This window comes from Amphiprion ocellaris, chromosome 19, assembly GCF_022539595.1.
Source record: "Amphiprion ocellaris isolate individual 3 ecotype Okinawa chromosome 19, ASM2253959v1, whole genome shotgun sequence".
Lineage (NCBI taxonomy): Eukaryota > Metazoa > Chordata > Actinopteri > Pomacentridae > Amphiprion > Amphiprion ocellaris.
This window is the reverse complement of record NC_072784.1, coordinates 20511088-20533803: the sequence shown is the minus strand read 5'-3', so window position 1 is coordinate 20533803 and position 22716 is coordinate 20511088. Positions and strand designations below refer to the sequence as shown.

The 22716-nt window shown below is 39.8% G+C and overlaps 2 protein-coding genes across 3 annotated transcripts; both read left to right on the top strand.

Annotated features, from left to right (window-relative positions):
• The first annotated feature begins 1212 nt into the window (after nucleotides 1-1212).
• LOC111574825 (hemicentin-1) lies at nucleotides 1213-16274 on the top strand. Its single transcript, XM_023279612.3, has 11 exons — nucleotides 1213-1371; nucleotides 3487-3753; nucleotides 3828-4148; nucleotides 4333-4554; nucleotides 5302-5529; nucleotides 5626-5889; nucleotides 10744-11010; nucleotides 11086-11238; nucleotides 11601-11819; nucleotides 12608-12850; nucleotides 14960-16274. The coding sequence occupies exons 1-11, from the start codon at nucleotides 1314-1316 to the stop codon at nucleotides 15160-15162; spliced, it is 2445 nt and encodes an 814-aa protein (XP_023135380.2). The 5' UTR covers nucleotides 1213-1313; the 3' UTR covers nucleotides 15163-16274.
• A 760-nt stretch (nucleotides 16275-17034) lies between these two features.
• Nucleotides 17035-22712, top strand: LOC111574840 (cell adhesion molecule 3). 2 transcript variants are annotated; one of them, XM_023279631.3, is made up of 5 exons: nucleotides 17035-17278; nucleotides 18211-18486; nucleotides 18563-18892; nucleotides 19002-19265; nucleotides 19357-19522. In XM_023279631.3, the coding sequence occupies exons 1-5, from the start codon at nucleotides 17236-17238 to the stop codon at nucleotides 19485-19487; spliced, it is 1044 nt and encodes a 347-aa protein (XP_023135399.1). In that variant the 5' UTR covers nucleotides 17035-17235; the 3' UTR covers nucleotides 19488-19522. The 2 variants fall into 2 exon arrangements, with proteins under 2 accessions (XP_023135399.1, XP_023135398.1); XM_023279630.3 differs by lacking the exon at nucleotides 19357-19522 and adding an exon at nucleotides 19529-22712 and having other exon boundaries at nucleotides 17039-17278.
• The last annotated feature ends 4 nt before the right edge of the window (nucleotides 22713-22716 follow it).

Genomic DNA, 22716 nt, shown 5'->3' with positions numbered 1-22716 from the left:
TAGGAATAAAAAGTTATATAAATGCTTGTCTGGACAGGTACAGAATAAAATAATAACTTCCGACATATAGAGTGGGGCCTTAAACTGAATTCTATATTGTATGGGGAGCCAGTGTAATTGTGCCAGTTATTGTTTGTGATTGTAAGTAGTCTTGTTGCCAAGTTTTGAACCACCTGTAGCCAGCTGATTGTTGAGTTCTTGAGGCAGGTGTCAATAGTCAATAGTCCTCTAAGCTGTACGTAGCCTGACTGGACTAAAGTCTCGATGTGTTGGTTAAAGTTGAGACTGTAATCGATGATGACTCCCAGGTTTCTTGCTGCATGTGTTACATTAGTTGAAAGTGGTCTGAGGTTGGGGATGATGTTGCGGGAAATATATTTGGGGTTAGTAGTCAAGAATTCAGCTTTGTCTGTGTTTAGCTGAAGGAAGTTAGCTGCCATCCAGTCCTTGATTGCAGTGAGGCAGTATTGCAGAGAGTGTAGATAGTCAGTAAATGATATGTATAAGTGGCAGTCATCGGCATAGCAGTGGTAGGAGACAGAGACAGAGATAGAGACTAAATAAAATGGGTACAAGGACTCACCCCTGAGGGACTCCACAGGACATGAGGGCAGATGAAGATGAAAAATTGTCCACTCTGTGACTTTGACTTCTCTGTTAATTATGATGAAAACCAGTTAAAAGCACAAAGGCCGACCCAGTTCTTCAGCCTGTTTAAGAGTATTTTATGGTCTAGTGTTTTGAATGTTGCACTCAGGTCCAATAAAATAAGAACTGTGAGAGTAGGCATTCATAAGGATGTCATTAGTAACTCAAAACACTGCTTTATTCAGAACACAGTCTGATTTTTTTCAAATGTGGAATTAGCATGTTTCATGTAAGGGCAAAAAAGACTGAGAAAATGCAAAATGGCTAAAAAAAAAAAAAAAAAAAATAGACCTCATCTGTCAGCTACAGCATACTGGATCATTTAAATCTGCAATCATATACGAAAATGAACAAATGTGCTACAGGATCTTAGAACAGCAGAAGCACCAGACTATGTAACATCGCCTGACTCATGAAGAACAGAAATATCCCACACACACACAAACCACCGAGTGTCCAGAGAAAATGTGTGAGAGAGAGAGAGAAAAAAGAGTGAGAGAGAGAGGAGGGGGCTGTATTTCTTTCTCTCTCTTTCTCTCTCCTCTGCATGTACTTCACTGATTTACGGCGACTCGAGGCTGCGTAGCGCCAGAAGTGAAGCTGAGCAGGGGCTGGAATAAACGACAGAAGGGACATTGTTCAAACCAAATGAGTAAACAAATCCAATGAGTAAGAGTACATTGTTTGTTCAACTCTTCGCGGGGCTCGTTCTCATTGCGACAGGTAGGCTGTGATCCCACTTTCACTGCTGAAATGATGATCTGCAGGCTTTTATTTTATATATTTTTGTCATGTCACATACTTTCCACAGATGGCATGCTTTCACTATATAAAAAAGAGCTCTATATGGGAATAAACAGAAATGTGAAGACGCAGTTTAATCCAAGATGTTTGTTGGTGTTAACAGTAACACTGGCAGATAAACTCCAAAGGGAGTAGTATAATGTGTGAAGCGAGAGGCTCAGATCATTATACAGGAAAGAAAAAAAAATGATAGTTTATGTTACATTAAACTTTGAGAGAATAAATTAATTATGATCTAAACTTGACAAAATAAGCTTTTTTTCTGCATCTGTGGTATTAGTTCTTATCAAGAACATTCATTTAGTAACTTTGATTTAAAATTTTTTTTTTAGTAGCATTCAATTGAAAATGTTTACAGGACTGTGTAGGTAAAGCCACGTAGATAAGATTGCCCTCTGCAATTGCAAAACTCCATTAAGTGTATGATTTATTTGATCACATTGTTTCTTACATCCCCATCTTGCGTGTCTTTTTGTGTCTAATTATGTCACGATGATTCTTTGAAAGCCGTAGATTATGAAAAGTCAAACAAAGCGCAGAATCTATTAGTTAGATGTTCACTTCTTATTTTTGCTAAAGATCTGATGCCAAAGTGTTCACTATTGCTGTTAATAAGGAAAAGCTGTGATAGTAATAGTGAGGAAAGCATTTTGTGGCAATACTCCTTCAAATGAGTGAATTATTCCCATCTTATCACTTCCCGTGACCTTTTCACTTCAATGGATGCTTTTTCAGCAGTCATTGTCTATTCTTTCCTGACCACACTTGACTTTTTATGCATGCCTGTTGTGCAAAATAAAAAGTGAAAGCTGTGAAGCCATGGGCATTTTCTGACCTTGAACCACTTGCATTCATCTTTATTCATTTGGACAGGGCTGTTAAAACAACACAGTTCTATCGTTGACAGCAAGATAGCAACATGTTTTTCTATTTTAATGCACTGTTTGATGTTTTCTCCACATGTGTGGAATATGAGGATAGACAAAATGCTTTGAGGGCTCTTGTCAGCTCAGTGATGCAGCTTTTATTTTGGTGATGAAGGCTTGATATGTAGTTCCTTATCTGGTGAAAGTAAGAATTTATACTTTTTTGCCAGACTAAATCAGAATTTGTCAAACTTTTTATCCGAAAACCACCTTTCAAGAGACTTTTACATGCATCATTCCACATGGAAGGCAGTAGGTGAATATGTGAATATATGGATGACAAAGGGCTGCACAGTGGCGTAGTGGTTAGCACTTTCGCCTTGCAGCAAGAAGGTCCCTGGTTCGCGTCCCGGCTTTCCCGAGATCTTTCTGCATGGAGTTTGCATGTTCTCCCTGTGCATGCGTGGGTTCTCTCCGGGTACTCCGGCTTCCTCCCACAGTCCAAAAATATGCTGAGGTTAATTGATTATTCTAAATTGCCCGTAGGTGTGAATGTGTGAGTGCTTGTTCGTCTTTGTATGTGGCCCTGCGACAGACTGGCGACCTGTCTAGGGTGTCCCCTGCCTTCGCCCGAGTCAGCTGGGATAGGCTCCAGCCCCCCCCCCCCGCGACCCTAGTGAGGATTAAGCGGTGTATAGATAATGGATGGATGGATGGATGACAAATTAAAGGAAAAACCAACATAAAGTGCCTTACTAAGTTGTTGGACAGTCACCAGTCCACACAGCAGCTCCAGTGTGCTTTGGTACTGACACTAGAACTCTCTGGAACTTTAATGGAGGGACAAACACTATTCTGAGATCGGAGACTGTGAATGCCATAATGTCATCATTCCATTCAGTGACCCCTCATGCCCTCTGGATGGAAGCATTGTTGTCCAGTAAAAGACCACTCCCGTCCGGATAGAAATGATTAATCAAGCTAACAAAATGCCTCAAACGTCATAACGGAGACACTCAGTCCTCTCACAGGTTAAAGGTTAAGGGTTTTCCTATATTGTGTCATCTGTCTGTACCATCCCCTTTCAGACAACTGATAGCACACAAAAATTAAACATTACAGGGAGACGTTTCTCTTAACATTGCCAATATGCACTCCCATGCTGCAGGTGTCCATGCCTCCTGTCCCATTGAGTTGAGCCCCGCCAGCGTTGTAGTGAAATATGGAGACCCAGTCTTGGTTAACTGCAGCACACCGGAGATCCAGTTTGAAGGAATAGGCTGGGAGGCTTCACAAGGAGGCACAGGTTTTGAGTTCGTCAACCATTTGCCCTGGACTGTGGAGCGTCTAACACAATGGACCGTCTCTCCGTTTTGCTTCTTCAGCTCAAATTACTCTAACCAGTGCAGCAAGGAGTTAGACCTTATTATTTACAGTGAGTCTTTGCTTGCTTTGCATGGACAAGATTGGTGGCATGACTGTGTCTGATAACGTTTGCCTTTTCTCCAGCATTTCCAGAAACAGTCACCATCAGCGGTGACCCCAGCAGTGAGATGGAAGAAGAAAAAGAATATAAATTTACATGTCACATCCCCAATGTAGCACCAGTCCAAAATCTCACTGTAAGGTGGTATAAAGGAGACACAATCATCCAGACAGACACTTTTGACAATCCTGCTAAGCGGCCAGTGGATCAGACATCTGACCTGAAGTTTACACCGACTAGACAAGACAATAATGCCTTGTTGAGATGTGAAGCATATATGGATCTGAGCCCAGATGGGCCACAACTTAACATATCCACTCAGGAGTACAACATCACAGTTGTCTGTATGTATATCATTTCTCATTTTTCCAATTCTTTCCTTTCACTATTTCTTTACACCATGAACAGTTCTGCTGTGCACTTTCAAACCACACATGCGTAAAAGTCACTTTTCATGCCTCTTTTGCTTTTCATTTCTTAAATCAAAGTGAATTCATTTAAATAATTGTTGTTTTTGCATCTGTTCAGATGGACCAGATATACTGTGCCCTACCACTGACATACTGGAAGAGCAAACTTTAGAGGAGATTTGCATGGTGACAGGAAACCCCACCCCTCACGTCAGATGGCTGAAAGACGGCGAGCCTGTGAACCCTACTGTCCCTCTGACAAGGGATAATGCTGGGATATACACACTTGAAGCTCAGGGCTTATCCACTGTCCAAAAGACAATCCCAGTACTTGTGTTATGTAAGTGTCACATTCAGTGTTTATGACAATATTACCAAACAGGAAACTCATTCCATCTCAAATCATCAAATTTTTAGAACAATTTCTTGCTCAACCACTCTGATTTGTCTGAGATATTTATAGCATAAAATATGGATATCTATAAAATTTCAGCTTGATATAACAAGTACTTTCTACTTTAATTAGGCTATCTATGTATTATATGTTTTGTGATATGCAACTGCACAAGGGCCATAAAATATCAATAGTCGACTTCTGCATCATCAATTTTTGTTAATTTATTGGAATAACCCAAAAATAGAATTTAAATCCAATATCGTGTTTTTGTGTCTTTTTACAAATATGAAAAAAACTTAAGTACAATTTGAAATGCTAAAAAAATCAAATGAACCTGCTGTAATTCAATACACTGACTTAAAATTATACTTTAGTAAAAGTACACAGATATTGTCCGCAAAAGATAGCTAAAAATGCACTTTATTTTATAAACTGACAATATGTTTTACACTTGAAATCATGCTCTGCAAAGCAATTAGTAATGGCAGCTGTGACATAAACATATACTTGATGTAGAAGGGAAAAGTCAGATATTTGCTCTGGCTTGTAGTGGACAAGAATCATCCAAATAAATCCCAAACTTGTGCTTGAATACAGTGCAGTGCAATAATTGTTCTGTGTAGCCGAGCACCAGTGGGTAGGTGATGTATTGTTACTCCACTGTGAGGGTTTTTGTGTTTTTCTTTTCAGATGGACCAGAGTTGACGTGTCCACTCACTTACACTGCAGTAGAATATTCTCCTCACAACCTCACCTGCACTGATAAGGGCTTTCCTAAACCTGAGACGCTCTGGTTTAAAGATGGTGAGGAGGTTGTGCTTCCACAGAAACTGACCAGAAGCGACGCGGGACAGTATTTTGTCACCACTTCAAACCTTCTGTCGAGTGTCAATGTAACAGTGGATATCACCGTCCTGTGTAAGTCCTTAACACATGCTGGATTTGTAGCATGACTGATGTATGATATTACACTGTATTAGCTTTTTCTTCTTATATGTGCTGTTTAAATTGTAGATCCACCATCACCGATAGTTGAACTCGAGGACTCTGAAGTCCATGTTGGTTCCTCCGTGTGGCTGAAGTGCTCTTCCATGGGCAACCCACGACCGAAATATTCCTGGAATTATTACCAGGCGGCCAATGTTGTGGAGACAGACGAAGATGGAGTGTCCCGTCTGCTCATCCACAATGCTACTGTGTACAACATGGGCTCCTACACATGTGAGGCTTGGAATGACATAGGAAATGTCACCAAAACAGTTCACGTCAATGTTAAAGGTAGGTTCAGTAAAATGTCCACACTGTTTTAGTGTAATCAAGCAGATAAATAAAACAAAATGAAGAGCTTGTCTTCTTATATCGCCACTCTGCGTTGCAATATGCAATATATCATCCATTAAATTCCTCAGATTCAATTTCAAACAGTTGTACAGCTTAAATTTAATTTTTATTAACTCAGGTATAACTCACCATTGTGTAGCTTAGAGTAGTTTCACAGTGTTTGAGCAGAGGCATAGGTGAGCTAGCGTAATGGAACTGCAGCGAATGGGATGGGCTTGGCATAGAGAGAGGCAGGCACTTCATAGATCTGCATATTCTAGAGGAATGACCTATGCACAATATGGTGAAAACCCATTTTTCTATTGTTTTGTGGTTGCTTGGAGATGTAGAGTGGAAGCTGTAAGATATGAAAAGGGTTACCTCTGTTATTTCTAGTCCAGTAACAGTTAGCTAGCCTCCCAGCTTTATGAGCCAAATTAGACACAGGTGCTACCTCAGACAAACAGAGTGTTCTTCCTGAAGGGGGCAGGAAAAGCAGCAGCTTTGGCAAAACAGCCAGAGTTGGACAGGCCTAAAAACAGGTTTTCTGCGGTCATGATGAAATTAATCAACTTTTTAGTATTTTTAGCTGAAAAATTGAAAGACTCACTGCAGGGACACGTGAGACTTTGATTATCTTGCTGAAAAAGGGACACAATATGGGACCTTCGGGATAGTAAGGGATTGCTTTCATGGAAAACAATTTACAAATGTGTAATCTTGATATACAGATATGAATTTTGAGGGATTTTTTTACTGACTAAAAGGCTCTTTAATATTTGCCTGATTTACATGCAATAATATGACCAGTTTAAAAAATATGATCTGGGATTGGGGCTGCACAGTGGCTTGGTAGTTAGCACCTTTTCTTTGCCTCCCGGCCTGGGATCTTTCAGCATGGAGTTCACATGTTCTCCCTGTGCATGCGTTGGTTTTCTCCAGGTACTCTGGCTTCCTTCCACAGTCCAAAAACATGATGAGGTTAACTGGTGATTCTAAATTGTCTGTAGGTGTGAATGTGAGTGTGATTGTTTGTCTCTATATGTAGCCCTGTGATAGACTGGTGATCTGTCCAGGGTGTCCCCTGCCTTCACCCTAAGTTTGCTGGGATAGACTCCATCCCTCCCACGACCCTAATGAGGATTAAGCAGTGTATAGATAATGGATGGATGGATCCTGGATTGTAATACAATAGTTCAGAATCAGAATGAGCAAGTAGCTTGTCACATACAAGGAGTGTGACGTGATTTAGTGCATTAAAGTAAATGCTGACACATAGAGAACTTTTAAAGGGGCATAATAAGTTGTTTCTTTTTTTTTTTTAAAGAAGTGCTGCAATTCTGTCGACAGTAGGCATTGCAAGACAAATAAAAAAAGTTGTGTTGCAAGTCAAATAAACAGCAAGTGAAGCAAATCTCAGGAATTAAAAGTAATAAGAAGTGTTTATAGTGTGCAAGAATGTGCAGATTATTACCTTGAAATTGTGCAAATTACTTCATTGTGTATACTTCAGATGTACATAGGATAATAATCTTATTCTTAAAGCTATTATATTATATTTGTTACGAAGGGAGCTGGAGAAACCAGGCGCAGACACAGAGAGACTGGCAAACAGGTGAATAATGGAAAGAGTTTTATTTAACAAGATAACTAAACTAGTACATAAATGGAGAACTGAACTGGGGAAACAAAACTAAACGTAACTATTCAAAACCCAACAAACAAACACTACGAATACAGAAACAGAAGTCAACCAATACTAAACTGGATTAACAAAACTAAACTAAGGAGGGGTACTCACAAGATGGGGAAATTGATAACAGAGGGGAAAACAGGTTGGGGAAATCCAGTAGCAGACAGGAGATAAGACTGATACCATGGGCTGGTGGAAATCCAGAAGATCAACAAAGTCCAAGTGGGGGAAATTCAGAAGGGGGTGGGAAAAGAGTCCAGAGGGAGCGGAGTGTGTGAAGGCATGTGAGTCATTGTGGGAATCCGAGTCTGGAGGGAAGCAGGTATCCAGCAGTTTATGGTCCGACAGGGAATGAGTGACTGAGCAGAGATTAAATAGTGAGCAGGTGATATTGAGGGCAGGTGAGCTGATTACTGCAGTGTGAGTCACCTGCAGTAATCAGCTGAGTGCAGACAGGTGAGCAGGGAGAGCAAGACACAGGGATGAGAGAGATGACAGACAGAGGGAGCCAAAGGGACAGGTCAAAACAGAAACAGATCAGGAACCAAGGGAGAAAGGAGGAAACAAGAGGAAGAAGGGAGAAGAAGGGCAGGGGCTAGAGCAGGATCATAACAATATTATATTATATTATATTATATTATATTATATTATATTATATTATATTATATTATATTATATTATATTATATTATATTATATTATATTATATTATATTATATTATATTATATTTAAAATAGGGGAAGGCGACTCCATACAAACAATGTATTTTCTCTTTTAAAATAGCCATTTTTTGAATGTCAGTACAATATGTACACAAGAAGTACACTTAAGTGAACAAATTTGGATGATAAATCAATCATACCAGAGCTTTGTGAAATCTTGAAAGGAGAATTTTCCTCCACTACCCACGAAAGATGCCCCCCTACTGGCGGAAGTTGTCCGACTTCGCAAGACACTTTGAGCAAACTTTAGCATAAGAATAATCATATTCTCAAAATTTGATGTTGCTTGGACTTACAATGCAACATGAATATTGGTAAACACATATAGAAATTATTTTGGATTTTTCCGAATTAGAAAAGTGCGGGACTTAGGGAAAAAGTTATAACTTTACTAAATTAACATGGATATTTACATTCATGATATAAAAATAATGTTGAATTAGCAGGGATGTTTAGCTTTCAGTTGCAAAAAGTTCAAGCTAGCTAATGTAGCACAACATTATTAACTTGGCATAAAGTCAATTAGTGAGTATTTCAGACACAATAGTCCTTTTTTTGTTACTGCTGGTTAGCTATTGTGTTACTGCAACAGATGATTGTGTACATATTTATCGAAAAAAATATAACATGAACAAGGCTAGAGTTTTGAAAATCTGTGATAGCTGATCAAAAGTTCTACTTTAACAATTTCACATATTACGGGGGGGGGGGATTATTTCTTGTTTAAACTAATGAGTAAACATCTACATGACTGTCATGTTAACAGAAAAGTTTCTGTATGTATATTCTTAGAATATAAAAACATTTTTTTTGGGTTTTTTTTTAGTGCAACATGAATTTTAGAAAACACATAGAAACAACATTTTGGCATTTTCTTTTTGAATAGTTTATTTCCAATTAATTTGCAACTGAGGGGTCTAGGACAAAAGTTAGAACTTCACCGAATTATCATTGGTATTTAAATTTAAGATATGGAAATAATGTTGAATCAGCAGAGATGTTTAGCTTAGAGTTGCAAAAAGCTTAAGCTAGTTAATGTAGCATAACATTGTTAGCTTAGCATAAAGTCAGCTAGTGAGCAGTTCAGACCATAGACTGTGTAATGGTTCAGAGAGACAATACTTTTTTTTCTTTTACTGCTGGTTAGCTATAGAACTAATATATAATATATAACTAATGGGTAACCCTCTTCTTTTTTTACTGTTGTAAAACTTCAGACTTTAAATGCACTTTAAATGCACTTTAAAACATATTTTTACACTGTTGCTGCTTCTTCCTTTATTTTCTGCTCCTTTTAATAGCATTGAGTCAGTGGTGGTGGCCCCAACAAATTAAATTCTAACTTGTAGCACAGCTGCTACATTTATAGTCTAAGTGTGTATGTGTGTGTGTGTGTGTGTGTGTGTGTGTGTGTGTGTGTGTGTGTGCAGCTGAATATGTATGTGTGTGTCGGGGGGAGGGCCGGTTTCCTCTCCGGTGATGCGGAGCGGGGAGTTGGGCTACAGCGGTGTAGCTTAGCTTAGCTTTCGCCCTAAAAAGTCAACCAGTGGCCGCTTGGCTCGCACTGTGCTACTGCGGTGAAGCAGGAGAGACTCTACTGTAACGGAAGAAGGGCGACAGCTGTTGGGAAAAAAAACTCTGAGATTTTAAAAACATATTCCAATGGAGGATTCCAGCACCCTTCGTCTGCTTTCAGTCCTTTTGACTTTAGAGCTGCTGTCGCTTTCTAACGGGACAGAGAGTAAGTTGTGTCACTTGAGCTAACACTTCATGTTAAGCTTTGTGTCGAGTTTGAAACAAGTTCTGGTTTTGTCGTCCTGTTTATGTTGCCTGCCAACTTAAAACGACACAGTAGTGCTAAAAAAAGTTATGAGGATCCTGGAAATTCTGAATGTAATCAGACATATTCATGTTAGACAGACTTTGAATGGGAAGTAATAATAACTGAATGCGTAAATGCAAGCGGAAAATCTGTGGCATTGCTGTTGTGGTTATGATCTGTGGACCTTCAATAAGCAATCTAATGTTTTAAGCTTCCCCCCACACCCTGTGGCTGTTGTAGTTGTAAGATTAAACAGTGTCTGTGTCAGTTAGGAGCACATTATTGATTGCAACAAGAGGATTTGCCAGGAAGGAATGTGACGCATTCAAACTAAAATGTAGATATTGCAGTAAAGTCCAGCACAAAGAATGGTGGGCAGCAAGTGCAGATTTCCCTAAGGGAGGGGTATATCCTTCCTGAACATTTTCCTGTTGCCTCCAGAGACATAGCTTTTGTTCTTGAGACCTTTGGCCTTTCAACACGACTTCATTAATGCTCCAAACGTGGAAAATATGTGTTATTATAATGCACTGTACTGGAATAACATTTCTCGTCCCCCACCCTACGTTCCACAGGTGCCAAGCTGGAATGCCCTATCAGAATAACTCCAGACACGATGGTGATGCAATACAAAAGCAAAACCCAGAATGCAACGTGCACGCCAACATCCGACAGCTTCGCAAATGTTAATAAAATATTCTGGCAGGATCTGCAGGGAAAAAGAACTGATAGCACAGTTTGGTTTGCTGACACCCACAAAGACTGGAATGAGAGTCCTGTTTGTTACGCAAATTTTCAGGGAATTGGAACGTGCCACAAAACTTTAAACTTCATCCTTTACAGTAAGTATTCTTACAAATGTTCTACTTTTACTGTCATATACTTAACATTTTATAACTTTGATTTTGCTTCTGTAGAAACACCAGACAGTGTTACAATCTATCATTTGGATAACTCCAGCTCAGTGGTGGAGAACAGGGAGCTCCAGCTGCAGTGTGACATTATTAATGTTGCTCCTGCACAAAACCTCAGGATACACTGGTACCGAGGGAATGAAACCCTTAAATCAGGTGGGGTTATCTTTATGTATGTGTTCTGCCTTTTCTATGAGACCCATGATGTCGACCAATGGTACTCACATCTGCAGGACAAAGAGACAAACATTAATAATCATCAGTTAGTCCAGCACAGCAATGGTAAATTTTCTTCATTTAGCAGATGTTGCTAAAATTAGAAACCAGCACGATTCTTGGAAAAATATTTTCTTGATCATCATAAGGACAACAAATACACTGAATAGTGTTTTATTCGCAGCCAGAAGTCATGCTTTACTGTCACCATCTGTACAGCTGATGGATAGAAATGGCTGTATGATGTGAACTTCTTTATCAACCCCCCCCAAATAAATAAATAATCTTCTTTTGTCCATCAGGCTCAGTGCAAATGACTCGCTGTTGGACTGACAATGACACCAACTGCGACATCAGCATGATCAGATCCCCGGTAAATGTGTCTTCTACCATTAGCATCACTCTGAACCGGAATCACAGCGGAGCAGATTTCAGATGCGAGGCTCAGTTGGACCTGGGACCTGGGGGACCAGAGCCTTCTCCAAACATGATGTCCAGTCCTCTCAACATCACTGTCTTCTGTGAGATCACACTTACATTTGCTGCTTAGTAGTCACAAAAAAGACACTGTGGTGGTAGAATTTTGTATGACGTTATTCCAGTGAGCAAATATTTACAGCAAGAAAAGCACTCAGAGAGCGCAGTACTCCGCCAAGACTGTTCATTCCTCAATTTGTGTATTCAGAAATCACGGCAACATAGAATCTGGCCATTCAATATAGATAGACCCTCAAACTAACTAAATAAATAAAAAATTACCTTGCATGAGCACAGGCTTGTGTTGTGCATGTGTATGTTATGAACAGATACTGAATTGCGTGACCGAAATATGTAGCGGGTCGAGTGAATTGACGCAGGTAACTGACACAGCGTTGTCGGCACTTGTTGTCATGGTTACGGTGACAGCATGCCGGCCGCTATATCTCGCAATGGGAAACCCTGAACAAATCCGTGGCTCCAGACGATAAGCTGCATCACTGCAAAAATCTAATGAGGTGGTCCTTGTGTCATTTTTGACTTTCCCTGAAAATTTCATTCAAATCCATTTGTCCGTTTTTGAGTAATGTTGCTAACAGACAGGCAGACAGACAGATTCACAGACAAACGTACACCGATCATCACATAACTCCGCCGCGATCCTTGGCAGAGTAATAAATAGCACACATGAGCTTGTCATTTTTCTTTCAGTTAGAATAAGAGATTACCATGAATTGTGGACTCCGCACAAGTTTAGTTTCCCTTAAATGTCATAGTCTTCAGATAGTTTTATGTCCTCACACGGCTCTGATTTTCTTCTCTGTATCATCAGATAAACCCACCATTAATACCACAAAGCTGCCAAAGACAATCCCAGTGTTCAGAGGTTATCCTGAGGAGCTTGTTTGTGAAGCTGACGGTCACCCACCTCCAAGGATCCAGTGGCTCTACAGCTCAGACAAGGCACCTCATGAGCTTGAAGGCAAACTCATCGTGTCTGAGGCGGGCCTCTACAACTGCACTGCTACCAATGATGTCGATTCCACAGTGCATGTGGTTGTAGTGATTTTAAAAGGTAATGCATATATTATCAGTCAAGCCAACATTATTTACATAACACCTTTAGGACAACACAATCATAGAAACTTCTGATAGATTTCTTTGCTAAATATTTAAAGTCCAAAGCCCAGCTGAAACAGGAACTTCAGTTAATTTTTACACCTGAGTGGGGAAAAAATGTGATTTCAGCAGCATGGTTGTTAGTGCCCGATAGGGTGGTTTAACTGTTTCCTGCTGCTCTTTTGAGATTTTCATCACAGCAGTTCCACAGAGCAGGATAAGGGAGGAGAATAGTTGCTCTGAGCAGGAATGCAGCTCTGGATTCACAACCCTTCAAACCTTAAGACGGGTGTGCTACAACAGCAAAGGACCAGTTCTAGTCTTTACATAAAAAAACACAAAAATATAATAATGACATAGCTCATTTAAACTACATAGCTGAAGAGTGGAAAATGTAGGCTGAAATGATTGATTTCTGCAGAGGCTCGCAGATGGTAGGGTCAAAGATGGTGTCAACAGATGGAGTCCATGCACCCAACTTGCTTTGACTGTCACAACAGTCCAGGCTGCTGGTGGTGTAATCGTGGCAGACATGTATTTTTTGAGGTATCAGTTATTCATCGTTTCAGTGTTACAGGCTATCTGAGTGTTGTTGCTGACCACATGCACCTCTACATCTCTACATAGCCACAGTCTTTAAATGGCTACTCTCAGCATTAAAATACACCTTTACACTACATATAAAAGATGTACGCACCCGCAGTGGCTTCACCCTAATAGTCTGAAGACTGCACTTTTGAAGTGTTGCGTTTGGAATTTGACTGTTGACATCTTGGTTTGTTGAAACTAGACATGACGAGTGAGACAGACGGGCATATTGTAGCAACTTGTCAGTTACAATGTATTTACACCTTAAAACACATTCTGCTTTATCATAAAATTTACTCTTGATAGGAGCATCATTTGTAAGAGAACATCATAATGTATTGAAGCAGACTTGAAACTAGCAATTGAGACCATAAATTCATGAGGAAAATATGTACAGAGGTAACAAACGAAGTGAGAAATAAGGAAATTTTTCATAGGCTTTCATCCAGTTGTACTTTTTTTGCAATCGGGGGGTCGCCCTCTGCTGGATGTTGAATGAATGCAAGGTTAAGGTCGTTTACACATCTCCTTCACTTTTCAAACCTGCATTTATCTTTCATATACTGTCTCTGAATACACCATATTACAAGGGATATTGATCTCAACCTGCTCTCGTGAAAATGACTCCTGTGGACTTCCGTTGCCTCACCAGTGGCCAGGTCTGTGTGAAAGTGCAGCTGAAAAATCTGTGGACATGGTGTGATGCATTTATTTAAACATGGCTTCAGAATCTCAAAGGATTATTTCTAACATCTCAAATGGAATTCACAAAGAATCGATGCTGTATTTTGGGGGGGGAATCCCACTCTTTTCTCCCTATGTTCAGACTGCAGTTTTTATTCAAAGTTTCTGTTGCTTATCATGTTTGCTTTGAATATATGTTTAAGCATCCTCAGACTAGATTTAGCTCACCCTCTCCCATTTTTTGTCTGTGAATGGAATCTATAACCTGTCATTCAGAAGGCGTCAAAACCTTTACATCTACCACTGCTGCATATTACTGCAGACAGAACAGCACAAACATGATAACATCCAGGGCAGTGTAAATTAAAGGTTAGGATTCGGTCCAGTCATTGAATTTATTTCAAAATCGTGACAATATTTTCTGGATGATATGATACTATTTGCATAAAAGACAGAAACAAAATGGCAGAGGGCAAAAGCCTGGGTACGTTTTTGGTGCATGTTTTGCTTCTTTTTACACAGCAAATAGTTTTTCTGTTGTTTCTATAGTCATATAAATATGGCCTATATTCTGTAACACGGGTTGATTACTAAAACTAGATCATTATCTACCTCTGTATAATTGTCTTTTGTGCATGTGCATCCAGTGACGTACATCTTTCATAGAAAATGAGAATCAAATGTGAGCAGTAAGAATCATTGCATGTCAGGAATAGAGTTGCTTGTATTTAATGGGGATTACTTGGACGTTTTACACATAAATATATTCCCTGTTTGGCTGATTTCATTTCAGAGGACTACCTTCCCCTCATCGCTGGATTTGTGGCAGTCACCGTAGTGGCCATCTCCATCGTCTTCCTCTTCATCTACTCCATCTACTACAAGAACACCAAGATGCGCCGCTACAGTCTGAAAAACCCCAAACTCAGCACTCACCATGGGAACGTGGCTCACAACGGCTGGGACCTGCCGCTGCCTATGACCAAACTGTCTTAGCAGTACGTCTGTTGATAGAACCGACCACTCTGAATGAGCTGCATCTCTGCCACCTGGATCTGCAGTGTTTTAAAGCCCACATAGCGCTCAGAGGGCAGGCTGACACTGGACGCTTTTGAAATCTCTTCTGTTCCTCCGTTTGTCACACACCCAGTTTCGCTCACATCTGTTTTGCCATATATAACAGCATTTCATCCTTTAAGGAGTAATATAGTTATGCAATGGAGCAACCTTGACTTGAGATGTACAGTTCTGTATGTACTACTGGATTTTTACCAGTTTTCACTGGACAGGAAGAACGAGCAAGGAATCTGACTTGCAAAAGATAGAGTATTTGTGTTTTTCATGAGCCCAAAGGGAATCTAATGTGATTATTATTGTTGTTTTTATGTTCTTTGTTTCACTAATGTTTGACTTTTTGATAAAATTATGCCCCATTATAATGTACTTAAAGTCAGGTCTCTGTATGTAGTTCTGTTCCAAACCAAACGTGATTTGAGCGTGCACTTAAGATATTGGAAATCTTAGACTGCCGTGGTTTTATTTCTCATACTAACCGGTAATGCTTCTGAGTTTGTATCTTGGAAGGTGTAACATGGAATGTGTGAAACAGGAGAATCTGTGGACACTCGTACTTGTTTATGCCATTTATTGAGCCCACTGCCCTGTCGCTACACTTTGTAAGCCACTCTCTGCACTTCTTTGTGAGTTTGTAGCCTTCTCCGTGCCTGGCCCCTTTGTAGTGCCATACTGTGTCAGGCTCAGGCCTTATGGGACAAATTGTCCTTTTCCACACTTGTGTGCTTTTGTATGAGTGACTGCAGGCGTTATAGCCTATCTGAACTGTATATTCTGAGTGATATTTTATGTAAAAGCAAATCTTTATATTTATTTATGATAAAAAAACAGTAACGATTGAACAATTTAGCATTGTAAATGGACTGCACACAGGTATGTAAACGTTGCAAAACGATGAAAGAGTTATGTGGAATTCACCTGCAAAACGAGGGATATGAGGACATTGTAATGCATTTGTGAATACTGCTGTAAATATTTATCACTGGTGTAAAACAGTATTTTATTATTAAAAAATGTGGCTTTTCAAACAGATTGGTGTGTTTGATATATAAATACACTCTACCATGGTGAAAACATGACACTGCATGGTTAATAAAAATGTAGTCAAGCATTTTATGAAAGGTTTAAATTGTGCCTGAATTTCCATGTGAACACAAATATTTCATTATGATTGTTGTCTGGAATAACAACAGATCTAAACCTCTAATATCAAATCATTTATGATTCTGCAGATTTTTGAGGTGTTTATGATCAACCTAAAAGTAGCCAGAGTTCTCTAACTTTAGCAGTATGAAGAACTGATTGCTCTATTTTGTAGACGTGTTTCATTTTTCTGGGATAAAACTTTGGAAATCCTGAGAACTTTGGGGTTTTCCGGGGTCTGCTTTGCTCAACCCATGGCAAAAGGTTCCCAGAAGTCCCTTGTTGGTGCTGCTCCTAGGGAGGGTGCTGTGACTTCACCCTGGAGGACTCCTTCCTGTACTGTCGGAAATATTGCACTTATAGCGATTTCACTTGGGGGGGGCGGGGGGGTACTTAAATTGCCAAACTTTTTATGTGTGGAAACTGAATGAACACATAACATAAATCTTCCACTGGTTTTAAAATCCATAACTTTCAAGTGCAGTTTGTGTAAATCGTGTTTCCAGTATTCGTGCAACGTTAAATCAAGGGGCATCATCGCAAACATGCAAAGGTTTTATCAGGTGTTTCCCCAAAAAAATGTCGAACTATCCCTTTAATTCACACTTAAAAACCGCCTTAAAGAGCCTGAACCAGAACGAGGGAGGGGATATTTTTTCGAAAGTAGCTGAATAGCTCGCAAGGGGAGTTTACGAGTGGCACGTTAATGCACCACGGTAGCTTTTACTTTCGACGCTTTGTATGATTTGCGGTCGTCAGGTAAAAGAAAACAAGTCGAAGAGAAGCACAAACGTAGCCGGAGCTATTTTGTATTTTATGTCGCTGTGAAAGCGCTGTTAAGTTGGTGAAGCCATGCTGAGGTTCTTCATATTCGGCATCCTAATCGCGTCCACAGGTAATTTTGAAGTAGCTTTGTGTTTTTATAGGTACATGAACTCAGCATGTTGTGTTTTCATAGTCTGAACGTTACCAGCGAATCTCACCGGACAGCCTACGCCCATTGTTTGTTTCACATTGTCTGCTTTACGATCATATTTGTTTCCTCCAGGGGTCACATACCAATGCATGATTTATAAAGTAACTTGTAAATCATTTACCTAGCTTTCACTTACTTTAGGAAGTTATTATGTCCGATTCCCAGACAAGAAAACAAAGACACACAGGAAAAACACTTGGCTTCTCACCAGTGTTAGTTAAGATGAATTGTCATTGTTGTCACTGCAAATATTCTTCCCAAACACCTCAGACTTTTATAGTTTTATATATACAGCATGTATATGTGTGTGTGTGTGTGTGTGTGTGTGTGTGTGTGTGTGTGTGTGTGTGTGTGTGTGTGTGTGTGTGTGTGTGTGTTTGCTTGCTTGCAAATTACTGTATATTTTTGCCTATGTTTGTATAAACATTGCATGTACTTAGTTTTACTTTACATTTACTTTTTTCACTATGGCACAGTAGTTTGTATATTCCCAGTCTCAGTACACATGAGCAGATCTGAACTTTACTGTATTGCAAACTTTGCACATGCTTTTTTTCCTGTAGTGTTTTTCTGTTTATGCCTTTATGCACTTTCCTTCTAAGTTTGAATTCGTCTAATCAGTCCAGATGCAAGTGAAAAGTGTGAAGAATTTCATTGCACTGGTAACTAAATAACAATAAAGCCTTTGAATTTACAATGTTTCCTATCAGTTACTCCTTTTTAAAAGCTGCTGCCTCTTGTGTAAACCATGCAGCGTGTCCCTTCTCCTGAACTGACTACAGGCCTGTAATGCTGTTTTGTGTATGAGTGCATGTAATGTAAGCCTTACAAAAGTTACTGTGTCCTTGCAGGAAAGCCTGTGAGCGCTGCGTGTAAAATTGAGATGAGCCCTCCAAGAGTTATGGTGAAATTTGGACACTCCCTCACAGCCAACTGCACCTCATTGTACAGTGAGATCGCAGGAATTGGCTGGGAGTCCACATATGGAGGAGTAGGCCTTCAGACTGGGATCTCCACTCTCCCCTTTAAAATTGACACTGTGGAACGCTGGGTCATACAGCCGACCTGTTACGTCACTCTGCCTAACGGTGATCAGTGTGAAGAACCCCTGCCAGTCACTGTTTACCGTGAGTAGCCCTTCATTTTTTTTAATGTCCTTTTTGATCATTCATTCACTGTCTTTATTATATTTTTTTGTTGCAGAAGTTCCAGAGAGTGTGTCTATAGCTCAGCCCCTCAGTGAAGCTGGTCCCATGGTGGAGGGCAAACAGTATCGCATACAGTGCGACATCGTTAACGTTGCACCAGCAAGCCTCCTCTCCGTGTACTGGCACAAAGGCAATAAGATAATCTATCATGAGACTTTTAAAGAATCCACTCTATCTCCAGTCAATAAGTCGTCCATCCTCAATCTGACTGCCCAAAGGGATGATGACGGCAGTCAGATCTCGTGTGAAGCAAAGCTAGACTTGGGGCCAGGGGAGCTAAATCATTCTGCAGTGCAATCAAAGTCACATGAAGTGGCTGTACTCTGTGAGTCTCCGACATCCTCTTAATTAAACCAACAGAATCTATCAAATTTGTTAGAGAATTTTGCTTGTGTTCTGCTTTTCTGTGATTGTTCTTACATTTCTTTTCTCAGACCCTCCAGCCTTCATCAATCCTGAAACAGAGACAGTGGAACTTTCAGATCGGGAAAACATAATATTATATTGCAACGCCACAGGAAACCCGGTGCCAGTCTACAGTTGGGATTTCCCACAAGCCATACAAGAGATGAGCAAGAATGAGGACGTGAACCAACCCTTTTTGATCCCATCCTTTCAGTTTCCAGGGAACTATAGCTGTAAAGCCTCCAACACTCAGGGCACCCGCATCAAATATTTCACCGTCATCGAAGCTCCAAGTAAGCTACTGTTGCTAAATTCCTCACATTTCTCAGCTTGTTCCGCACTCTGATTGTCTGTATAATTTGTCATGCTGTTGTTCCCCATCAGGTAGTCAACCTGGGACGACTGCCGGGATTTTATTGGCTGTGTTCTTTGTTTTAATCTTTGTTTTGGGATGTGTGGTTTATCACAAACAAAGAAACTCTCCTGTTGCACGACTAGAAGGTCTGCACAGATGAGCTGATAGTGAGAATGTAACAAAGATTCCCATCTCCCACAGGGGACCGCACAACCCTCGCAGCCATAATTGGAGTATTTGTGGCCCTTGGAGTCCTGCTCTTCGTTGGCGGTGTACTTTTTGTGACGCGTGACGGCACATTTTCTTGCAACCAAAGCAAATACCTCAGAGGACAACCTTCAGGAACTGTATGAGGCTGACTTTTTCTTTTTAATTTAAATTTTGCATGCCTCTGTTATGCAAATGTTGTGCTTGAAGACAAATATCGGGCCCATGTCTCTTAACCGCTGAGGGGCATTGTCTATTCTGCTCGTGCAGCTGGTGTGCTTTTGCTCATGCTTGGCCATGGTAGCTTTAAAAAATGCATAATCTCATCAGCTGCTGTCTTTAAAGCTCCACTAATCAATACTGTTGTTTGAACAAGCAGTACATTTACTGTGCAGTGTGTTTAAATGCACCATAGTAGCCTTGTTACTGTAAATCTGCATATAAATGCCACTGTCAATAATCCCATTTCTCCCCTGCCACAACCTTTCATCAGAAGCATGACTCAGTTAGTTTAAATATAGGAGTGATGCACTTCCTGAGCTTTTTCTGGACAGCTTTTTCCCACAGCAGCTTTCTGTTTCAGTTTTACTCTGACTTTGGATGGAGTCACTTGGCTTATGCATCCTGGGTACACAGAGCAACCTCTAATTTCATGCTGCCGGTGCTATCCCGTCCAAAATCTTTGACCGGATCATTCGCTCACCCCAAAAGCTGACTGAGCTGGTCACTTAAGTGCATGTAAACACACTGAAAGAACCAAATTAGTGTTGAACCCAGGGGCATTATCATCTAACTGAGTGCTTCTTCTAACTCATTGTTTTGATTTTGTGGCTTGCATATTTACTGTATGGTTTGCTTTGAGCTGCTCTGATCATGTTTGCAGTCAAAAGGCTCTGATAAATAAACTCACTGTGTGCAACCTGTGGAATATATATACACTACCGTAAAAGTTTGGAGTCACTTAGAAATGTCTGTATTTTTGAAAGAAAAGCTTTTTTTTTTTTAAATTGAAGATAACATTAAGCTAATCAGAAATACAGTCTAGATATTGTTAATGTGGTAAATGACTATTATAGCTGGAAACAGCTGATTTTTAATGGAATATCTACATAGGGTAGCTAATGATGGTGAAAGGCTAATTGATGATTAGAAAACCCTTGTGCAATTATGTTAGCACATGAATGAAAGTGTGAGTTTTCATGGAAAACATGTAATTGCCTGTGTGACCCCAAACTTTTGAAAGGTAATGTACATATCTTGGACGCATTAGCAGCAATACATTTCTGAGGCCCTAATCAATTGGGGTTTGTCAGCTTTAACACCCGTGTCACCAAACAATTATTTCTTTGAGTGTAAATTTTTAACAGCCAATAGCTTGAATAGCTTTTATTTTTCTATAAATTAATGGCAACAATAGTAACTTGTGTATTTGACAGTAAAACCAGCAGCCATAGTTGCGTTATAGCTTATAATGACCTTGGTACATTTAGGGGCGGAGGGGAGGGTGTACAGGAACGACACTAAATGCTAAATTTTCCACCGACCCAAAGTAGTGACTCACTGCTCAGGCGAAATGGAATTGCTCATTACCATGTTTTTATCCATTCATTTTGTTTATCTTTATTACTAAACACTAACAACACACCTATGTAAAGCTATGCTACATCCTTACATGGCATGTAATGTTGATGAGTTTTTAAAATTCTTTACTTTTTAAAAAAATGTATTCATATTCTGTAAAATTATTTTGCCATTTGTTTTTTCTTTTTTTTGATGCACTGGTACCTTGAATGTTGAATTATTTTTGCACTGAACAGACTGACTATTGTCATTTCTACATTGTAATATTGGACAACAGTTTGTTGCTTTTTTGAGTCTACCTGAATTAAATGACAATAAAAACCAGTCTAATGTACTGGTGAGAGATGTGCTTGAAAAAAAATAAACATTTCTCGGTATGAGAGTTGACCTGATGAAAAAACTTGTAGTGCGAGAAATGTTAATGTATTGTGTGCTTATGTGACTCGTGCACATGCATGAGCCAACTTCTCTGTCAGTTATGTCCTTAGGCAGAATACTGATTGAGGCAAAGTCAAACCAATGTCTATGTTTCCCTGCCACCTTTTGTCAATCCCTTGGACCTCTCTCTCTGTCTCTTTCAGTCTGGCTTACATTATACAGTGCTGAGACTGCCATACTAATTAGTTCTGAACAAAGCGAATGTAAAGGAGAGTGTTTGCTATCCTGCCCCCCATTGCCAATGTAAACTTTTTTTTCCTTTTTCTGAAGCCACGTTCTTCAAGCTCAACTCCTGTCAAAAGATTTTTTTTTAACCGGAAAGTACTGTTTGTGTATGCTCTGACTGTGTTGCCATGACAACCTGGCAGAGTGGATCTTGCTCAATTAGTCATGGAGTTTAAAAAAAAGGGTTTTATTTATTATAAAAGCACAACATGTCTCTCTGGAGAGCTTGCAGAAGGAGCAGCATATTCAAAGCTGCAAGTGATGTGAGGGTCGTCCTGTAATCTGTACATAGAGATTCCCAGCTGTGCTCTCTCTCCATAAATACACCGAAAAGCATCCGATTACTTGTCCACTTGCACTGCAGTTTGCGGTCTGAGCTGATATCCTGTGTAGCATTCTGGTCACAGTGTGAGTCTTACAAGCTACATGCTGCACAAGACCCATACTCCTGCCTGCTGCGATTTCACAAAGCACGGGGTTCAGAAGCAATAGGAGACGAGCGGGCGAGAAGAACTAAAAACAAGCTTTCCTTCACAGCCAGTCATGACTTGACACCAAAAACAAGTGATCTGACAGCATACTGTGACCACACTGAAGTTGACTCACTATAATAAAGACAATTTACTTCTGATTTGTGTGGTTTTGTATATAAATCCAGGAATCTTACTAGTGTTTTGGCTCCAAAGTTACAAAAGACGAGTTTCGGCAACAGATTTTAACTTGATGAAACTATAAATTACATTGTGTATGAATAACTATACATCAGAAGTGATAGTATTCCTTTTGTGCACATTTTGCTCTTCAGAGATAGCATTCTAGATATTAAAAATGAAAAATAGACCATATATTGGTGAGGTTTTACTGTGTGTCTACGTTATTCCTGTTTGCTGTGGTATTTCTAAGCTTACAATAAAATCACTGCAGTGCATAAGCATTGG